Here is a 16,521-nt window from a genome sequence, read left to right as displayed (position 1 = left end):
GTTCTCATTTCAACAGTAAAGCTCAGAAGTCAGGCTGTACTGGGGATGAGTAGGGTAAGCCCTGGGCCAAGGACTTTGGCTGCAGTGCCCCTCCCCCAACAATAATAATCAGATAAGGAACACAATATCGCTGACTCTCCGCACTGCTGAAATGCTTTAAATAATTTACACACTCAGTCCTTTACAGTGGCATGAACACTTGCAGTCTGTACGTTTTGTAGGAATTTAGTTGCCGGACAAACACGGAGAGAGCTAAAGCAGTTAGAATTTTGTCAAGGTGTGCCCGTGTAAGTGGCTCTGGAAATTTTCATGTGGGCTGGAAAGGGTGATGGGGCCCCTGCAAATGGAAGGGCAGTTTTATGGGGGAGGGGGATGAAGAGAAAGAAATAATGAGATATATTTCTGTTCCTTCTGTGTGATTAGCATATTGATATCTATTTATATTATTTTGACGATTCATCTGTACCTTGCAAATAATAAGCAGTTAACAAAAAATTGAAATCATGGCCGTTTTCTAGAGAAAGAAAACTTTCCCTAGTCCTACATATACATGTAAGAAATGTGTTGATTAGTAAAATAAGTAGCTCGTTTATTCCTGTAGTAAACCTTCACGTTTTAATCTACTTGCCTTTTACTGAACACTTTCCCCTCATGTGACTCTACCTTAGTCCTGTCAGGAATTCTCCGTCAGCATTCCATCTCAGGAATGTTCCAGAGTGTGGACCGCCTTTAATCCCATCACTTGGGAGTCTAAGGCATGCAGGTCTCTGTGAGTTGGAGGGCAAGCCCCAGAGAGCAGCCAGGGTTGGTCTCAAAGTGAGATTTTGCATCTTTTTCCTGACCAAAAGAAAAAAAAAAAAACGATTTATCTCGCCACTCCACAGCAGATCCCAATTTAACGCTTATGTTTAATGATCATGTTTAATGCCGTACTGTTTGTGAGAGTGCAAGCGAGTATATTCGCACAAGAGATTTCCAAGGCAAACACCGGGAAGCAGAAAGGCTCAGTTCTAAACCCACAAACTTGCTGTGGCCCTGGGCCGCTGGGGTTTTATCCTAGATCGTCCCAGCCGGCCAGCGCAGGTAAGTGGCGAGGGCTGGGCGGCTTTCTGATCAGCGCATAGGGTGAGAGTGCGAGTCGACCCACTACACACCCGCAAGCACTCCCGTCCTGCCCCGCGGCCCTTCATTGAGGAGCCCCCTGGACGATCACGTGAAAGAGGCGTGCGAACCTCGTGACGTCACGCGGCCTAAGCCAATAGGAGCTTCTGTTTATGTAGGGACCTCCGACTCCTCAGGACTCGCACTGCGCAGTCCGGCGGAGCTCGCTGGAGCAGGAACCCCGTGGGGTGGGATCGCGGGTGGCCTTCCGCAGCGGCGGCTCCGCCCACTCCCTGGCGTCCCCCTTCTTGGCCCTCGCCGCTGGCCGTGGCGGCCTGCTGGGTCCGTGTCCCGCCTCTGCTCCCGGAGGACATGCAGAAGAGAGAATGAGCCAGAGGGACACGCTGGTGCATCTGTTTGCCGGGGGGTAAGGTTGCTGGGGCGCGCGGGCTGGAGGCCGCGGGCCTGCGAAGGCCACGCCGGGCCTGGGCGGGGGGCAGGGCGTGAGTCGCGGCCTAGCTCGTCTGGTACTGCGCGACAGCGGAGGCACACGGATCCGGACCTCGCGGAGGAGGCTCGGCCATGGCGACAAAATGGGAGCAGGCTCGGCCTCCCCGCCCCGCACGACTGGGCCTCACGTTGCCCACGTTCGCGGGCGACCTTGTTTCCGGCCGCCGCTGCGCCTTTGCTGCTGGCCGGCGTCGTAGCCGACGGGGAAGGCGTTGCAGTGCTCGCCCGCGGTGCGCGGAGGTTATTTCCAGCTTCGGAAAATTTTCTCTCCCTTGCCTGCTCCCGTTTGCGGGAGATGGTGCAAAAGCGGCAGTGACTTTGAAATCAATCTCTCTCTCTCTCTCTCTCTCTCTCTCTCTCTCTCTCTCTCTCTTCTTTTGAAGAGATGGGAAGGCAGCCCCCCCTCCGACCCTCCAGCACTGCCAGCTTTGGAGAAGGGGTATGGATGGTTTGAGAGACGTCGAGTACTAGATGAATATTTCATTATATATGTGTACAGGATTAGTATGGAGCCCGAAGTCTGGTTTGCTGATCCCCCAGCTACAGCCATTTTGCTGAGCCAAGTTTGTTCCTCCATTCGATATGTTCCTTCCCAATTATTTAGAGAAATAATAGAGCAACGTTAAGACTTTTACCTGCAAGACTATAAAGTTGTCACAAAAAAATCGCTATGGTGAATTAACTTTTTAACCTATATAACAGAATAAAGTAGTATTTTAAAGTTCGGTGGTTTGATTCTTGGATCGGCCACTTTAAGGGATACATACATATGTGTATGCATTCTTTGCATGGTTGTTTGCTTTGAGTTAATGTGTGGAGATTCTATTGCCAATATGACAGTACTTTACATAGTTGGCACACACGTCATTCAACATTTATGATTCACCAATTTTGAATGGTCCACTATTCTGGCATTTAAACAACTACTAATTTTATGAGTAGCAGTTTGCCTTTTGTGTTTCTAAAATGCTTACTGCCAGTAAAGGGCTAATTTAATTTCTGCAGTACCTGTACTTGGCACCTGCTAGTCAAGTTCTCTGCCACAGGGCTCCATCCTCCGGCCCTTAGAACATTTCTTTTGTTTTTGTTTTTCGAGACAGGGTTTCTCTGTGTAGATCAGGATGGCCTCGAACTCAGAAATCCGCCTGTCTCTGCCTCCCAAGTGCTGGGATTAAAGGCGTGTGCCACCACTGCCTGGCCCCTTAGAACATTTTATTAATCTCTCTCTCTCCCTCTCTCCTCCCCCTCTTTCTCCCTGTGTGTGTGTTGGGGGTGGGGGTGGGGCAGAGTAGGAGAAAGTAAGGATGTCATCTTGTAGTTGGATTTCTACTTGTAATTAGATCTTCTGGAAACACCTGAAAGTTAGAAGACCATAGATGTAGTTCAGGTTGGTATTTTATTTTGTTCTGAGTTAAGAAATAGACAGAAGTCTTTAATCACTTCTCTTGTAGAGCAGAGTTGACAATGGTCTCTTCTAGAGTCCTTGCATATATATGCAAGTTTTGTTAAAGTACATACTTGTGTAGGATATAAATGTTAGTCTGAACGTGGATATTTTCCAGTTGTACTAGGATCATCACTTTGTGTTTATAAACACTTGTGAAGTTAGGCCATTCTATGTAGGCTTTTTGTTTTAGTTGAGAGCTGGAATGGAGAATTATTATGTATGGGATTAAAAAATATCAGTTCATTTCTTCCACTTCTCAAGAAGTCTAGTACGCACACAGTAGTGGAATGTTAAATGGGGCAAGGTACGTGTGTTGTGAATTCCCCTCCTTCCTATTGCATCTCATATTCGTACATAGTGGTTCCATATGTACATATACTCTGTAGACGCAGTAGTAGGTGGTAGCAAAGGGCATTTAATCAAAATACAGAAAACATACAGATGTCAAGACAAATACCCCAAGTTCAAACACTTTCATGCTTGTAAAATGAGGACTAAGTTATTGTAGACATCTTGACAGTTACACAGTACATGAATTCTGTTCTGTGTAATGTTCTGGCAGTGTTGTATGTACTGAACATAGATAGAGTTCAGGTGATGTTGGTAATATTCTTAATTGAACATGTCTAAGTTATATATCAAAATTGTTTATTTTGGCAGTAATTTAGTGTGTTTTTCATAATTGCTAGGTTTGTTTATTGTGATAGAATTATATACACTAGTAGTTGTAAAATTCACCTTACTACAGGAGAGGTGTGTCTTTGTAGGCTCTATGCCTGGACTTCCTCACATACAGTTATTCTTTGGATTATGCTCAGTATACCTTAAAAGAACCAAGAGTAACCTTTCATAGTGGCATTCACTCTTAAGCAAGGGTTTTCTTAACACGGGAGCCTTTGAGTTCCTTTCCTGATAACTAAAATAGTGTATACTCAGGTGGGCTCATCAGGGTCCCAGAAAGATTTGGGGCTGTGTTGTTAAATAGGAACATTTGAAACAGACCAGCACTCGTGCTTACTATAAATCACCCTTTGAGCTCATTATGCCTTTGCCCTAGTTAATATTCAGAATTTATAAGGTCATTGGTTGGGTTAGTTAAGTTACAGAGACAAATCATCGTAGCCTGCAAAAAAGAAAAAAAATGTAAATAAGGTTAAGTTTTCATTGTACTTCAGGCACACATGATACAAAACATTTGTATGCATCAAGTAAAATAAACCTTAACATTAAAATTTTATATATTTATGTCTGTGTGTGCACACACATGTGTATTTGGGTGTATAGGTGTGTGTGTGCATATATATATATATATATATATATATATATATATATATGTGTGTGTGTGTGTGTGTGTGTGTGTGTGTGTGTGTGTATATGTATATATATATATACACACATGTTTGTAAGAACCCAAGCAGGCCAATCCTGGAACTCGTTCCTGATCCTCTGCAAGACCAGGAAGTACTTTCCTATACTTCGCCACCGCTGTCTCTTCCTCCACTCTTCCTCCTCCTCCTTCCTCTTCTCCTCTTCCCTTTCTTTCTTCCTTCCTTCTTTTCTTCAAGGCAGGGTCTTTCTATGTAGCTGTGGCTGTCCTGGAACTCAATATGTAGACCAAGCTAGCCTAGAACTCAGAGATCCTCCTGCCTCTGCCTCCTCAGTGCTGGGATTAAAGTTATTGGCCACCACAACCTGCCCAGTAAATGCTCTTAACTGTTGAGCCTTGTCTCCAGATCCATCCTGCAAAGACCTGTTGGGCTGCTATAGCAAAACACCATAAATCAGGTGGCATCTAAAAAGTTAGCGTTTATTTTTTCCAGTTCTAGAGACCAGATGCAGTGATGGCAGATTGCATGCCTGCCTGGTGAGGCCATGCTTCCTCAGCCTCCATCCCCACTCTGCCCTCAGACGGTAGGAAGGGCTGGCTAGTAGGGTCGTTTATGACACTAATTCCAAACAGAAAGCTTTGCCCTCAATATCTAGTCACTTCCCCAAAGCCCAGCTACTGTTACCTTACGTAGTAGGATTTGAACCTATGAATGGTGGGGAGAGATCTTAAACGTTGAGACATCCCCCGTGAGAATTCATTCCAATGGATTGGAAAACCAGGAGAATTCTTAAACTATTAAAACAGTATTCTTGTTGTTTTTGTTTTTTCTTCCTTTTTTTTGGTTTTTCGAGACAGGGTTTCTCTGTGTAGCCCTGGCTGTCCTGGAACTCACTCTGTAGACCAGGCTGGCCTCGAACTCAGAAATCCACCTGATTCTGCCTCCCGAGTGCTGGGATTAAAGGCGTGCGCCACCAACGCCCAGCTTAAAACGGTATTCTTAAACTATTCCCTGCACTGGATTAGTGTAGGGGGTGGGGAAGGGCTAGGACTCTTTAGAATTCCCAAGAACCCTTAGGATAGTTTTAAATTCTAAGACCATGTTTATAAGAATAGTATGACATTGTTTGCTTTGTACTGGAAGTCTGAAGGCAAAGCGTGTAAAGGCAGCTGTTGGTAGTCTCACTATTCTTCATCTAGAAGCAGAGTGTTTAGGGTGTCTGCCAGTTTCACTTAAAAATATTCATGCAAGGGTCTGGAGATGGTACATTAAGGGAAGTGCGACTGCCTAAGCATGGGGACTTTTAAGTTCAAATCTCCAATAAAAGCTTAGAACAGAGAGCGGGGGTTACCCCAAAAGCTGTTTCCTATAAGTGGGATATGTTCTTCTAGCGGGGCTGCCTTGTCTGGCCTCAGTGGGAGAGGAAAGGCCAGGTGGGATGATACCCAGGGTCCCCACCTGCTCAGAGGAGAAGGGGAGCGGGGACTAGGGAAGGGTTGTGGGAGGGGCCACCAGGAAGGGGTCAGTGAGTGGGATGTAAGATGAATAAGTAAAATATTAAATTTAAGAAGATTAGAACAGGAATTATCAGAGCAGAAGAGCTAGCTAGGCGAGGTAGTGCCTGCCTTTGATCCCAGCGCTCAGGTAGGAGGCAGAGGCAGGCAGATTTCCAGGTTTGCCTGGTCTACTAATGAGATCCTCTCAAAAAGAGAAGGGGGCGGGGCAGGGGGAGCAGGAGAAACAGAAAGTGTGTTCTGAAATCCAGTGAGGCAAGTATATTAGAGCAAGGAAGAAATGTTGAGACTTCTAGTGTTTTTAAAAAAGACTTTATTTATTTATTTACTTACTTATTTATTATATGTAAGTACACTCTAGCTGTCTTCAGATCTCATTACAAATGGTTGTGAGCCACCATGTGGTTGCTGGGATTTGAACTCTGGACCTCTGGAAGAGCAGTCAGTGCTCTTAACCACTGAGCCATTGCACCAGTCCCTGGCATATAAATTATGTTTAGAGCCCTTAGCCATTGGACCTGATCTGATTTAGTGATTTTGATTGGGTGTTTACAGGACAAGGGGTTAGAAATGTGATTGGAGCAGGAAAGAAATAGAAAACTAATGGACAGCTTTCAAATTTGATGCAAAGGGAAGCAAATAGATTTAAGTTATACTTTATGGGGGAAATTTACCTCAATATATATTATATTCCTTCTGCATATTTTGTTTCCACAGTGGATTTTTTAGTCCTTAGTCTGATGTTCTACAATTGTATCTTGATCTATGTGATAGTTTCCTGATAGTTTATCAGTTGACCAGCATTTTTGGATGTTATTAGTCTTTATTTTGCTCTAGTATGCAAAATAAGAATACCCTATTAATTTTTACTATATTAGAAACTCTACATGTACCTTAAATACCCCCCCTAAATCTAGTTTTTTGATGGTAATCTATTACTGCATAGGAAATGTTCCTATCCATTTTGGAAAAAAAATATTTATTGACTTATATACAAAAGTCATGGAGCTAATGCTCTGTCTGTAGTGTTGGTTAACAAATAGCTACACAAGAAAAATTGGGGGTAAGAATTCCCTAATGAGGTTTACTGGATTTTGAGATGGACCATATGTTTTAATAAACAACCCCCCCCCCAACGCCCCAAGATTGGTTAACCTTTTTTTGTTTTTGTTTTTGTTTTTGTGAGATGGTGTATTACTTGGAGACAGAAAAATGGGTCAGCCTGTTTATTCTGCTTTTACAAAGTAAACTCCATTTGTCTGAGAAAATAGGTTTGTGTAAAGTCAAGCACCTTTAAAGATGTGCACACGACTCAGTCGTGCAGACCTGCTCAGGAAATACTTTGCACATGTAGGAAGTTCTTTGCCTGTCTCACAAGGATCCTGGCCCAGGCACACTCAGAGCCTCAGAAGGAAGGCAGCTTACGTCTGACCGTCAGTCTTGGATTCAGTTATTGCATGTTGGTCCTTTTCCTTCAACAGAATCTGGAATATTCTTAGGTTCCTGTGCCCCTACCCCAATTTGTTTAGTAAAAGTTTTTTGTAGACACTGGAACGGGTTCTAGTGGTTCAGCAGTTTGAGACTCCGACTGCTTTTGTGTCTGCACCTGGACGGTTCATGGTTCTTAGCAGGTTGATTGAGATTTGTCTGCTTGGTACTGACTGCTTGCTCTTCAGTGAGACGTCGTCCTTTGCCTTCCCATCCCCTCACTCTCTGCTTAGTCCTTATGCACCATGGTCAGCTTGGGTGGGACAGCACTTTGAAGCCCTCGGTGGGCACACTGCTTTCTTTCTTTCTTTCTTTTTTTTTTTTTAAGATTTATTTATTATATGTAAGTGCACTGTAGTTGTCCTCATACACTCCAGAAGAGGGCATCAGATTTCGTTAAGGATGGTTGTGAGCCACTATGTGGTTGCTGGGATTTGAACTCTGGACCTTCGGAAGAGCAGTCGGCACTCTTAACCACTGAGCCATCTCGCCAGCCCCTGCTTTCTTATAAGGTCTGTTTGCAGAGGGTTTTTGTTTGTTTGTTTTTGTTTTTTGTTTTGTTTTTTGTTTGTTTTTGTTTTGTTTTGTTTTTTGTTTTGTTTTGTTTTTTCGAGACAGGGTTTCTCTGTTTAGCCCTGGCTGTCCTGGAACTCATTCTGTAGACCAGGCTGGCCTCAAACTCAGAAATCTGCCTGCCTCTGCCTCCCGAGTGCTGGGATTAAAGGCGTGCGCCACCACGCCCGGATTTTTTTTTTTTTTTTAAATCTGTGCTTTTAAAGAGTCTCCTGGTTACACTGAGTTTGAATTATTCAACTGTGCTGCTTACTCAAGAGGTTGGTAAAAAGTACTAACGTAGTTGACCACTGGCATGCCAGAAATTTTCTCTTATGTACATAAGCAAATACAAGCAGCTCCTTAGAGGTGGGTAAACTTACTAGACAAACATAAAGTAGAAGAGTTCTAATTGTCTTATAAAGCTGTTGAGTTAAACAAGGCTGTAGATTGATGCATAGAATATATTTCTTTGCATCTTATTTCTCTAAGTGATCTTGGCTATTTTACTCTTCTGGTTCCTTTTCCTCCCTGGTCCCTCCCCTTTCTTCCCTTTCCTCTCTTTGTTCTTTCCCTTTCTGGGTGGCAGTGTTTCACCATGCAGGTCTGCAGTTCTTGGTTCCTTTGCTTTAGCCTCAAGAGTGCTAACTTACAGATGTGTACCAGTCTACCCAACAAGTGCCTATAAGAGTGTGTGTGTGTAACTGTGTGTGTGTGTGTGTGTGTGTGTGTGTGTGAGAGAGAGAGAGAGAGGTTCTACCTGCCCATACGTCTGTGTTGTGTATGCATTCTGGGTGCCGTTTGAGAGCATCGGATCTTCTAGAGCTGCTGTTACACATATACTATTGTGAAGCTCCACCTGGGTGCTGGGAATTGACCTTCAATTCTCTGGAAGAGCAGCCGGTGCTCATAACCGTGAAGCCGTTGTTCCAGCCCCTGCCCACGGCCTATGAACTATTAGCACACACACTGATCCAGGTAGTTTGACTAAGAAGAGATAATTGAGGTTACTTTGGATGTACCAAAGATATTATGCCATTTATAGTTCAGTAAGATTCATAATCTAGAGATTTTTTGATGCTATAATGATTTTTTAATGTTCTTTGATCTCAAACTTGGCTGTTCTCTCCATGGAATAGCCAGTGAAGAAAACAGTGACTTACAGAAATAACTTTAAAGTGTGATGTTTACATAGTAAAATGTTCACATTAGCAGACTAGTTGACGGCCACAATGCATTCCCTCTGACTCAGGGCCATACCACTGGGTTAGAGGAGAAAAGCACTATGAGGAGGGAGGGAGCGAGGCAGGAGATCCTGAGGGCCTGCATTAAGGCCCTTGGAGTGGGCTGCCGAGAAGCCTGTCTACAGCCAGCGAGACTTAAGGCAGTTAATTTTTTTTCTGGGTTGTCATTTTCTTTGTGTCTTTTGCTCTTTGAGACAAAGTCTGCTTTGTACCCGTGGCTAGCCTGGAGTTTGCGATGTAGACCAGTTCCACTTGACTCTGCTTCCCCAGGGCTGACTAAGGCTGTGTCTTTTTCTTTTTCTTTTTCTTGTTTTTCTGATAGTTGTCAGAAACCCTTGAGCCCTTTTCTCATTTCTGGTGATTTTTAACCTAGAACTTCCTGCATGGGTAATTAGAGACTTTTCAGCTAGTTTTGATTTCAGAAACTTCCTCATCTTGATTCTGCAAAGTAAACCAAGAGCCTCATGCTTCCAGCCTTCTTTTTGTTTTGTTTTCTTTTTTTTTTTTTTTTTTGGTTTTTNGAGACAGGGTTTNTCTGTATAGCCCTGGCTGTCCTGGAACTCACTCTGTAGACCAGGCTGGCCTCGAACTCAGAAATCCGCCTGCCTCTGCCTCCCGAGTGCTGGGATTAAAGGCATGCGCCACCACGCCCAGCTCAGCCTTCTTTTTATCTTGAGACTAAATTGAGTCACTAAATTGACTTAGCTTGTCTCGGAACACCCTAGCCTAGGCGGGTCTTGAGCTTGTGATCCTCCTAATTCTCGCTATTTTTGTAAAACATGATTATGTTGGTTATGCAAAATAGTATTTCTAAAATGTTTAAAATGTCCTTTAAAAATCTACTTATTGATATGAAACTGGAGAAGTGGAGTAAGGCTAAAATAACATAGTATTTGGGGTTTAGTTTTTGTTTTGAGATAGGGCTAGCCTAGACTTTGTTTGAACTCACTGTGTAGCTGAGGGTCACCTTGAACTTCTGATTCTGATTCTGCCTCCCAAGAGCTAGAACTGTTAACCCTGTACCATGGCTCCCAGGCCTTTCCATTAATTATTTGCTTAGCTTAGAATACTTATGTCATCCACATCTTACATTCGTATATGAGATAATATTGCAGATTTAATATATTTTAGCTGTGTTCATGTTCATTTTGACATAAGAGTTAAGTGCATTGCAGCACAGTGCTTTACTCGTGTGCCATAAAAATAAAATACCTTTGGGGCTGGAGAGATGGAGAGATGGCTCAGTGATTTAGAGCACTAACTCTTCCAGAGGTCCTGAGTTCAATTCCCAGCAACCACATGGTGGCTCACAACCATCTGTAATCAGATCTGATGCCCTCTTCTGGTGTGTCTGAAGACAGCTACAGTGTACTCTTATGAATAAAATAAAAAAAAATCTTAAAATAATAATAATAATAAATAAAATACCTTTTTACCCAGTGGTGCTGGGTACTCAGGAGGCAGGCAGTCTGACAATCTGATGTTTTTCTCTTCTTTGTGTTCTCTCTGGCTATAAAGTCTTTCTTGTCTGCAGTTGAAAAGATTGTGATAGTGCATCTGCATGCAGTGCATTTTCTTAAATTTGAACTCAGGTTTTTGAGCTCATCAGGGAATTCAGCTCCTGCCCAGGAGCGTGTGTGAGTGGGTGCATTCGTGGGTGCTGGGAAATTCGGGCTCAATTCATGCTAGACAAATACTATCAGGAGCCTTATCCCAGCTGTATTCCCTTTAGAAAGTAAGATTTCTGTCACAAATACCTGCTGCTTCTGGGAAGATTCTTGTTGGGTATTTTACTTGTGGACATAAACATATTAAATGTTTTTGCATAGTGGAAATGCATTCAGCTCCAAATACTTCATATGTTGCTAATTTTCACATTTGGCTTTTGTCCTAGTTTGCTTTCTGTTGTATGATAAATGCATGACCAAAAGCAGCAAGCAAGGGTTTGTTTGACTTAACCTGTCCTAATCCCAGTAGATCACTGAGGGAAGCCAAGGAAGGAATTCAGGTAGGGCCAGAACCTGAAGGAAGGTGTGAACTCCAGCAGAGGCCATGGAACACTGTTTACATTTCTTACGGTCCATCGGCTACTGATTGTAAACAACCCAAAACCTTCTGCTCAGGGGTGGCACCACCCACCATGGCCTAGACCCTCCCACCTCAGTCATTATCAAGAAAATGCCTCTACTTGCCCAGACATGCCCAGAGGGCAAGCTGTTGAAGGCGGTTTCCCTTAAAGGTTCTCTCTTCCTACATAACTCTAGTATCAGATTGACAAAAGACTAACTAGCACAGCTTTTTAAAGATCTGTATTGTTGAGAGTTTCATACATGCACAGTGAAATATATCTACTCCTATAAACCTCCAACACCCCTATATTCCTCTCAGTACAGTCCCCTAATTTCATGCACACACACACACCACCTAGTTGGGGCTGCCTTTCTGTGCATGGGTGTTGGACGACCATCCACTGGAGTGTGGAAATTGTTCCAGTAGCCACAGCACTCAAATTTTAAATGTAATTTTACTTACTCTAGCAGCTGTCAACTACCAATAGCTCTTCAGTACGAATGGGGTCTGGACACTGTTGCATATGCCAGAAAGATTTTGCTGAAGAGACCCTGTCTCATATGAGACTTTGCCAGTGCCTGGCAAATACAGAAGTGGATGCTCACAGTCATCTACTGGATGGAACACAGGGCCCCCAATGGAGGAGCTAGAGAAAGCCCCCAAGGAGCTGAAGGGGTCTGCAACCCTATAGGTGGAACAACAATATGAGCTTACCAGAACTCGGGCGGCGGGGTGGGGGTGGGGGGGGTGGGAGGCGGTCGTGGAGGTATAAGGGACTTTCAGGATATCATTTGAAATGTATATAAAGGCCGGGCGTGGTGGCACTCGCCTTTAATCCCAGCATTCGGGAGGCAGAGGCAGGCGGATTTCTGAGTTTGAGGCCAGCCTGGTCTACAAAGTGAGTTCCAGGACAGCCAGGGCTATACAGAGAAACCATGAGGGGTGGGGAGGGGAGAAATGTATATAAAGAAAATATCTAATAAAAAAAGAAAGAAAAAATGTGGTCTGGAAATCATCTGCCTCACTTATTTCAGGATTTGGCTGGCTTGACCTTTTGTAGCTAACCCCAGCTTACACTGCTCCACTTCCTTTAGTTCCTTTGCTCTGTACAGTTCTCCTCAGCTGTCCTGTCAGACTCGTATGTCACTCTCACTTGAGTTTAGAGTTAAGTTTTATCCCAAGAACTCTCTCAGATCACCTGCAGGCAGTCTTTCCAAATGACTTTCCCTTGGTGGCCACAAATCTCATTTCTGCCCTTCTAGTTTTGCCTTTTGCAGAATATCATAAAAGTGAAGATCTCATATAATTAAAGTCATGCCTGGCAGGTCTTTTCAAGGAGCATAATGTTTGAGATTTATTTAGCCTAGGTTTTTGTTGGCGGATAGTATTCATTATAGATGAACTACAGCTCAGTAGCCCCTGATTAACTCAGACATTTGTGTGGGTTTTCAGTTTTTAGCCACTGTAGGTTAAGCTGCTATAAACATTCATAAGTAGGCATTTCAGCAAGTCTGCCTGTCTGTCTCTGTCCAGTCAGAACCTAGGAGTGAGGCTACAGTTTACATGCATCTCTACTATGGAATGGGTCATTCTGTTTTCTGATGTGGTGTTCCACGTGTCAGCCTTTTAAATTTTAGCAATAAATAGCTGTGTATCTCATTACATCCCAAATGGCAGATGACTGAAAACTTTCTGTGTTTGTTTGAATACACCTATCTATCATTTGTAAATTCTGCTAAATATCTTGTTAAAGGGTTGTCCAGTTTCTGAGTAGCAATACTTACTTTGTCAGGCATACGATTTGCAAATTAGTCTTGGCACTCTTTCTTAACAGGTTCTCTCAAAGAGGGAAAGTTTTAAATTTTAGTATGATACAACTTTTCAGTTTTAATTTTCTTAATGGCACATAGTTATTATCAATATAAAGTATTCTTTGTTTCATATTTGGAGTGGTAGGCCTCAAATCCAGAGTTACTCCATGTGGCCACATTCTGGATCCTGAAATAATTTCTTTTTAATGATTTGTTATCTGCTTTTCTTCCTTTTTCTAATGCCCGTCTTCTATATAACCTTGTATTCCATTAGCTCCCGTTCACAGCAATAAGTACATCTCTGATCAGTTATTCTCGTGACCTCAACTGGGTAGCTAGCTTTTAGTGCTGTCAGGAAAAATTGTCTCCATTTTTCTGTTGTGACTGGAGTTTTCAGTTTGTTATGTCTTGAGACAGCGTCTTGTGTGTCCAGGCTGGTTAGTCTAGGGTTACAGGCCTGCGCCGCTGTATGGCCTTGTCTAGCTTTACATGGGTGCTGGGGACTCCACTCGGTCCTTGCTTGTACATCAAGTGAGAGTACATACGGGAATGTCCTATGCTTGTACTTAGAGAATAATTGCTTAGATTATTACTTAATTTTTTTCCTTAACTGGCTTAAATAATACATTTTGCTATGAGTATTTTGTTATTCTAATGATCAGCCTTTATATAAAATGAATTTTGTTATTTATTTTTTTAACTAATTCTGCCTGTTCTGCACACATGGACATAACAGATAATGTCTGTAAAACTGTGCTTTGTAAGTACAGTCCTTTGAGTGTTGGAGTACTTAAAATTAGAAATAAGTATGGTTATTCATAAGTAATTGATCTCTGTCCTATCACTCAGAATTAGTTCTGGGATTTTTAAAGGATTAGAAATTTGAAAGATGTTACACACTGTAGATTCCAACAGAGCTCTGAGTTGCCCATGGGCAAGGAACACCAACCACCTCTTACAGCCTTAATTCAGTTTGTCACTCACTTTTAGTAAAAGCCATCATTGGAATCTTCCTTTACCTAATTGTACTTTGTGTGTAAATTATTAAGCTCATTTTTTTCCATATTTTATTCTGATAATGTGGGTACTAGAGCTACCAGTTATAACATAACAGAGTTTTTTCCATAGTTCCCTCAGTTCTTTTTTGTTGTTGTTTTTTCGAGACAGGATTTCTCTATGTAGCCCTGGCTGTTCTGGAACTCACTTTGTAGACCAGGCTGGCTTTGAACTCAGAAATCCGCCTGCCTCTGCTTCCCAAGTGCTGGGATTAAAGGCATGCATCACCACACCTGGCTCCCTCAGTTCTTTTTAGAAAGTGTTCGTTTGCAGCGAAGTGAAACTTTCAAAAAAATTAGTCTTCAACATTTTAAATTGTAGTAAGCTTGGGTCGGAGCACTAGGTAGGAGTGTGTATTCTCATTGGCTGATTAAATGCCTACTTTCTAGACTTACTGGTTTGTTGATTTTTCTTGTAGATGTGGTGGCACAGTGGGAGCTATTCTGACATGTCCACTGGAAGTTGTCAAAACACGGCTGCAGTCATCTTCTGTGACATTGTATATTTCTGAAGTTCAGCTGAACACCATGGCTGGAGCCAGTGTGAACCGAGTAGTGTCCCCTGGACCTCTTCATTGTCTGAAGTAAGAGCGAAAAGTCATGGATTTTTTTTTTTTTTTTTTTGGATGCTGTGATTTTAGTGATTCCCACATGCTTAGTTTTTATCTTCCATATTTTAAAAGGTTCTTTAGAAAACTCGAAAGTCAGAAGTATGAATCGTACTTCTTAGTGGTGATAGGCCATAAAGGAGTAGAACAGGTAATTATAAAGATTGTGTGAAATGGAATATTTTCAAATTGTATATATTTAGAATATTTTTCTACGTTATCCAGTGGGTTTCTTTTCTAAAGGTATCATAGGTTTGTTTGTTTTTTTTTTTAAATTGGTTAATTTTTTTGTTTGATTTGTTTTCAGGCAAGGTCTCACTATGTAGTCCTCCCTGGTCTAAAGTTCAGCCTCTAAGACAGGCCTGCCTCTGTTCCACCATGCCCAGATGGCTGTTCTTTTACCTTTGAAATGAAAGTAGTGTTGTACTGTTATGTGCTCAATAGTCACATACGTGCACAAGTACCTGCATCTAATGCTGGCAGTCTGTTTTCACTTACAAAATATAGAACATATAACCTAAACAGCTGCAGCTTGAAACAGCCCAGCCTTTAAATATCTGTGTTGTCATTTTCTGATTTGGAAAAAATGTTTATATTACTAGACTTAATTCACAATTCAAGACTGGCTGTGGTGACACATGCCTTTAATCCTAGCACTTGGAAGATGGAGGTAGGCAGATCTCTCTGAGTGTGAGGCTAGTCTGGTCTACAGAGCAAGTTCCAGGACAGTCAGGGCTACCCAGAGAAACCCTATCTCAAAAAAACAAAACAAAACAAAACCCTACTCCCATCAGTTTCTGTGTCTTTAGATTTGTATTAGAACCCAGTGCTGAGAGTCTGCCTTGTCAGCTCACATGACTTTAATCTGTTTGAATTTGCTCAGTAGTGTTTGTTTTGTAGGAGCAGATGAGCTCATCCAGGTGTTTACATTTGCTACTAAATTGCATCACACTTGTTCAGCTTGGTTACCCAAGAACATGAAAGGTAGAATAAAATTCAGCAATTTTGAATTAAATTAAAATGTCACAATTACAGAAAAGTATTGATTGCTGTGGGAGATTTTTTTTAACTTATTCATGTATTTTATGTATATGGGTGTTTTGTCTACGTATGTGCACACCAGAAGAGGACATCAGATTCCACAGGAACTACGGTTACAGATGGGTGTTGGGAATTGAACTCAGGAAGAGCAGCCCGTGACTCTTAACCACTAAGCCATCCCTCCAGTCCCAGGAAATATATCTTTGCATCACAATTATGACATTACTGTTGATTAGGTCTTAAAATTCTCCCTTAGACGCCTGAGATATATTTTGTTCTGGTTTTCAATAATTTTGCTTTTACTTCATAGTAAGAACTTTCAAATCTCTTTAGATTTGTTTGTTTTTAAATATAGATTTCTTAGGTTTTTTGTTGTTGTCTTGAAACAAGGTTTCATTATGTAACCCTGGCAGACCAGGCTGACTTCAAACTCACCACAGATCCACCTGCTTTTGCCTACTCAGTAATAGGATTAAAGCCACGCACCACCTCTACCATTTTCTTAAGTTTTTCCTTCTCTCCTTTAATCTCTTTATAAATTAGTCACCAAAGAACCCATTATCACTATACTGACTAGTTTTCTTATTGTAAAATTAGGATCAGTGAAAAGTTACTTTTTTCTCAGTTAACACCTTGGACTTCATAAAGAAAAGTCTTGTCTCTCTGCCCATACCTTTAATTATTACATTCATCTGCCTTTAAGAGCTCTTTCTTAGCCGGGCGTGGTGGCGCACGCCTTTAATCCCAGCACT

General features: G+C 42.2%; 1 protein-coding gene across 1 annotated transcript in view; it reads left to right on the top strand.

Annotated features, from left to right (window-relative positions):
* The first annotated feature begins 1,287 nt into the window (after positions 1 to 1,287).
* Positions 1,288 to 16,521, top strand: part of Slc25a36 (solute carrier family 25 member 36) — a 37,729-nt gene continuing 22,495 nt past the window's right edge. The window contains exons 1-2 of the mRNA XM_021172824.2: positions 1,288 to 1,528; positions 14,540 to 14,704. Coding sequence (XP_021028483.1) covers positions 1,488 to 1,528; positions 14,540 to 14,704 — 206 coding nt within the window. The 5' untranslated portion in view covers positions 1,288 to 1,487. The remainder of the gene's footprint in view (positions 1,529 to 14,539; positions 14,705 to 16,521) is intronic.

The sequence above is a fragment of the Mus caroli genome, chromosome 9 (assembly GCF_900094665.2).
Source record: "Mus caroli chromosome 9, CAROLI_EIJ_v1.1, whole genome shotgun sequence".
NCBI lineage: Eukaryota > Metazoa > Chordata > Mammalia > Rodentia > Muridae > Mus > Mus caroli.
Note: the sequence above shows the minus strand (reverse complement) of the source record. Positions and strands in the feature narration are given on the sequence as shown.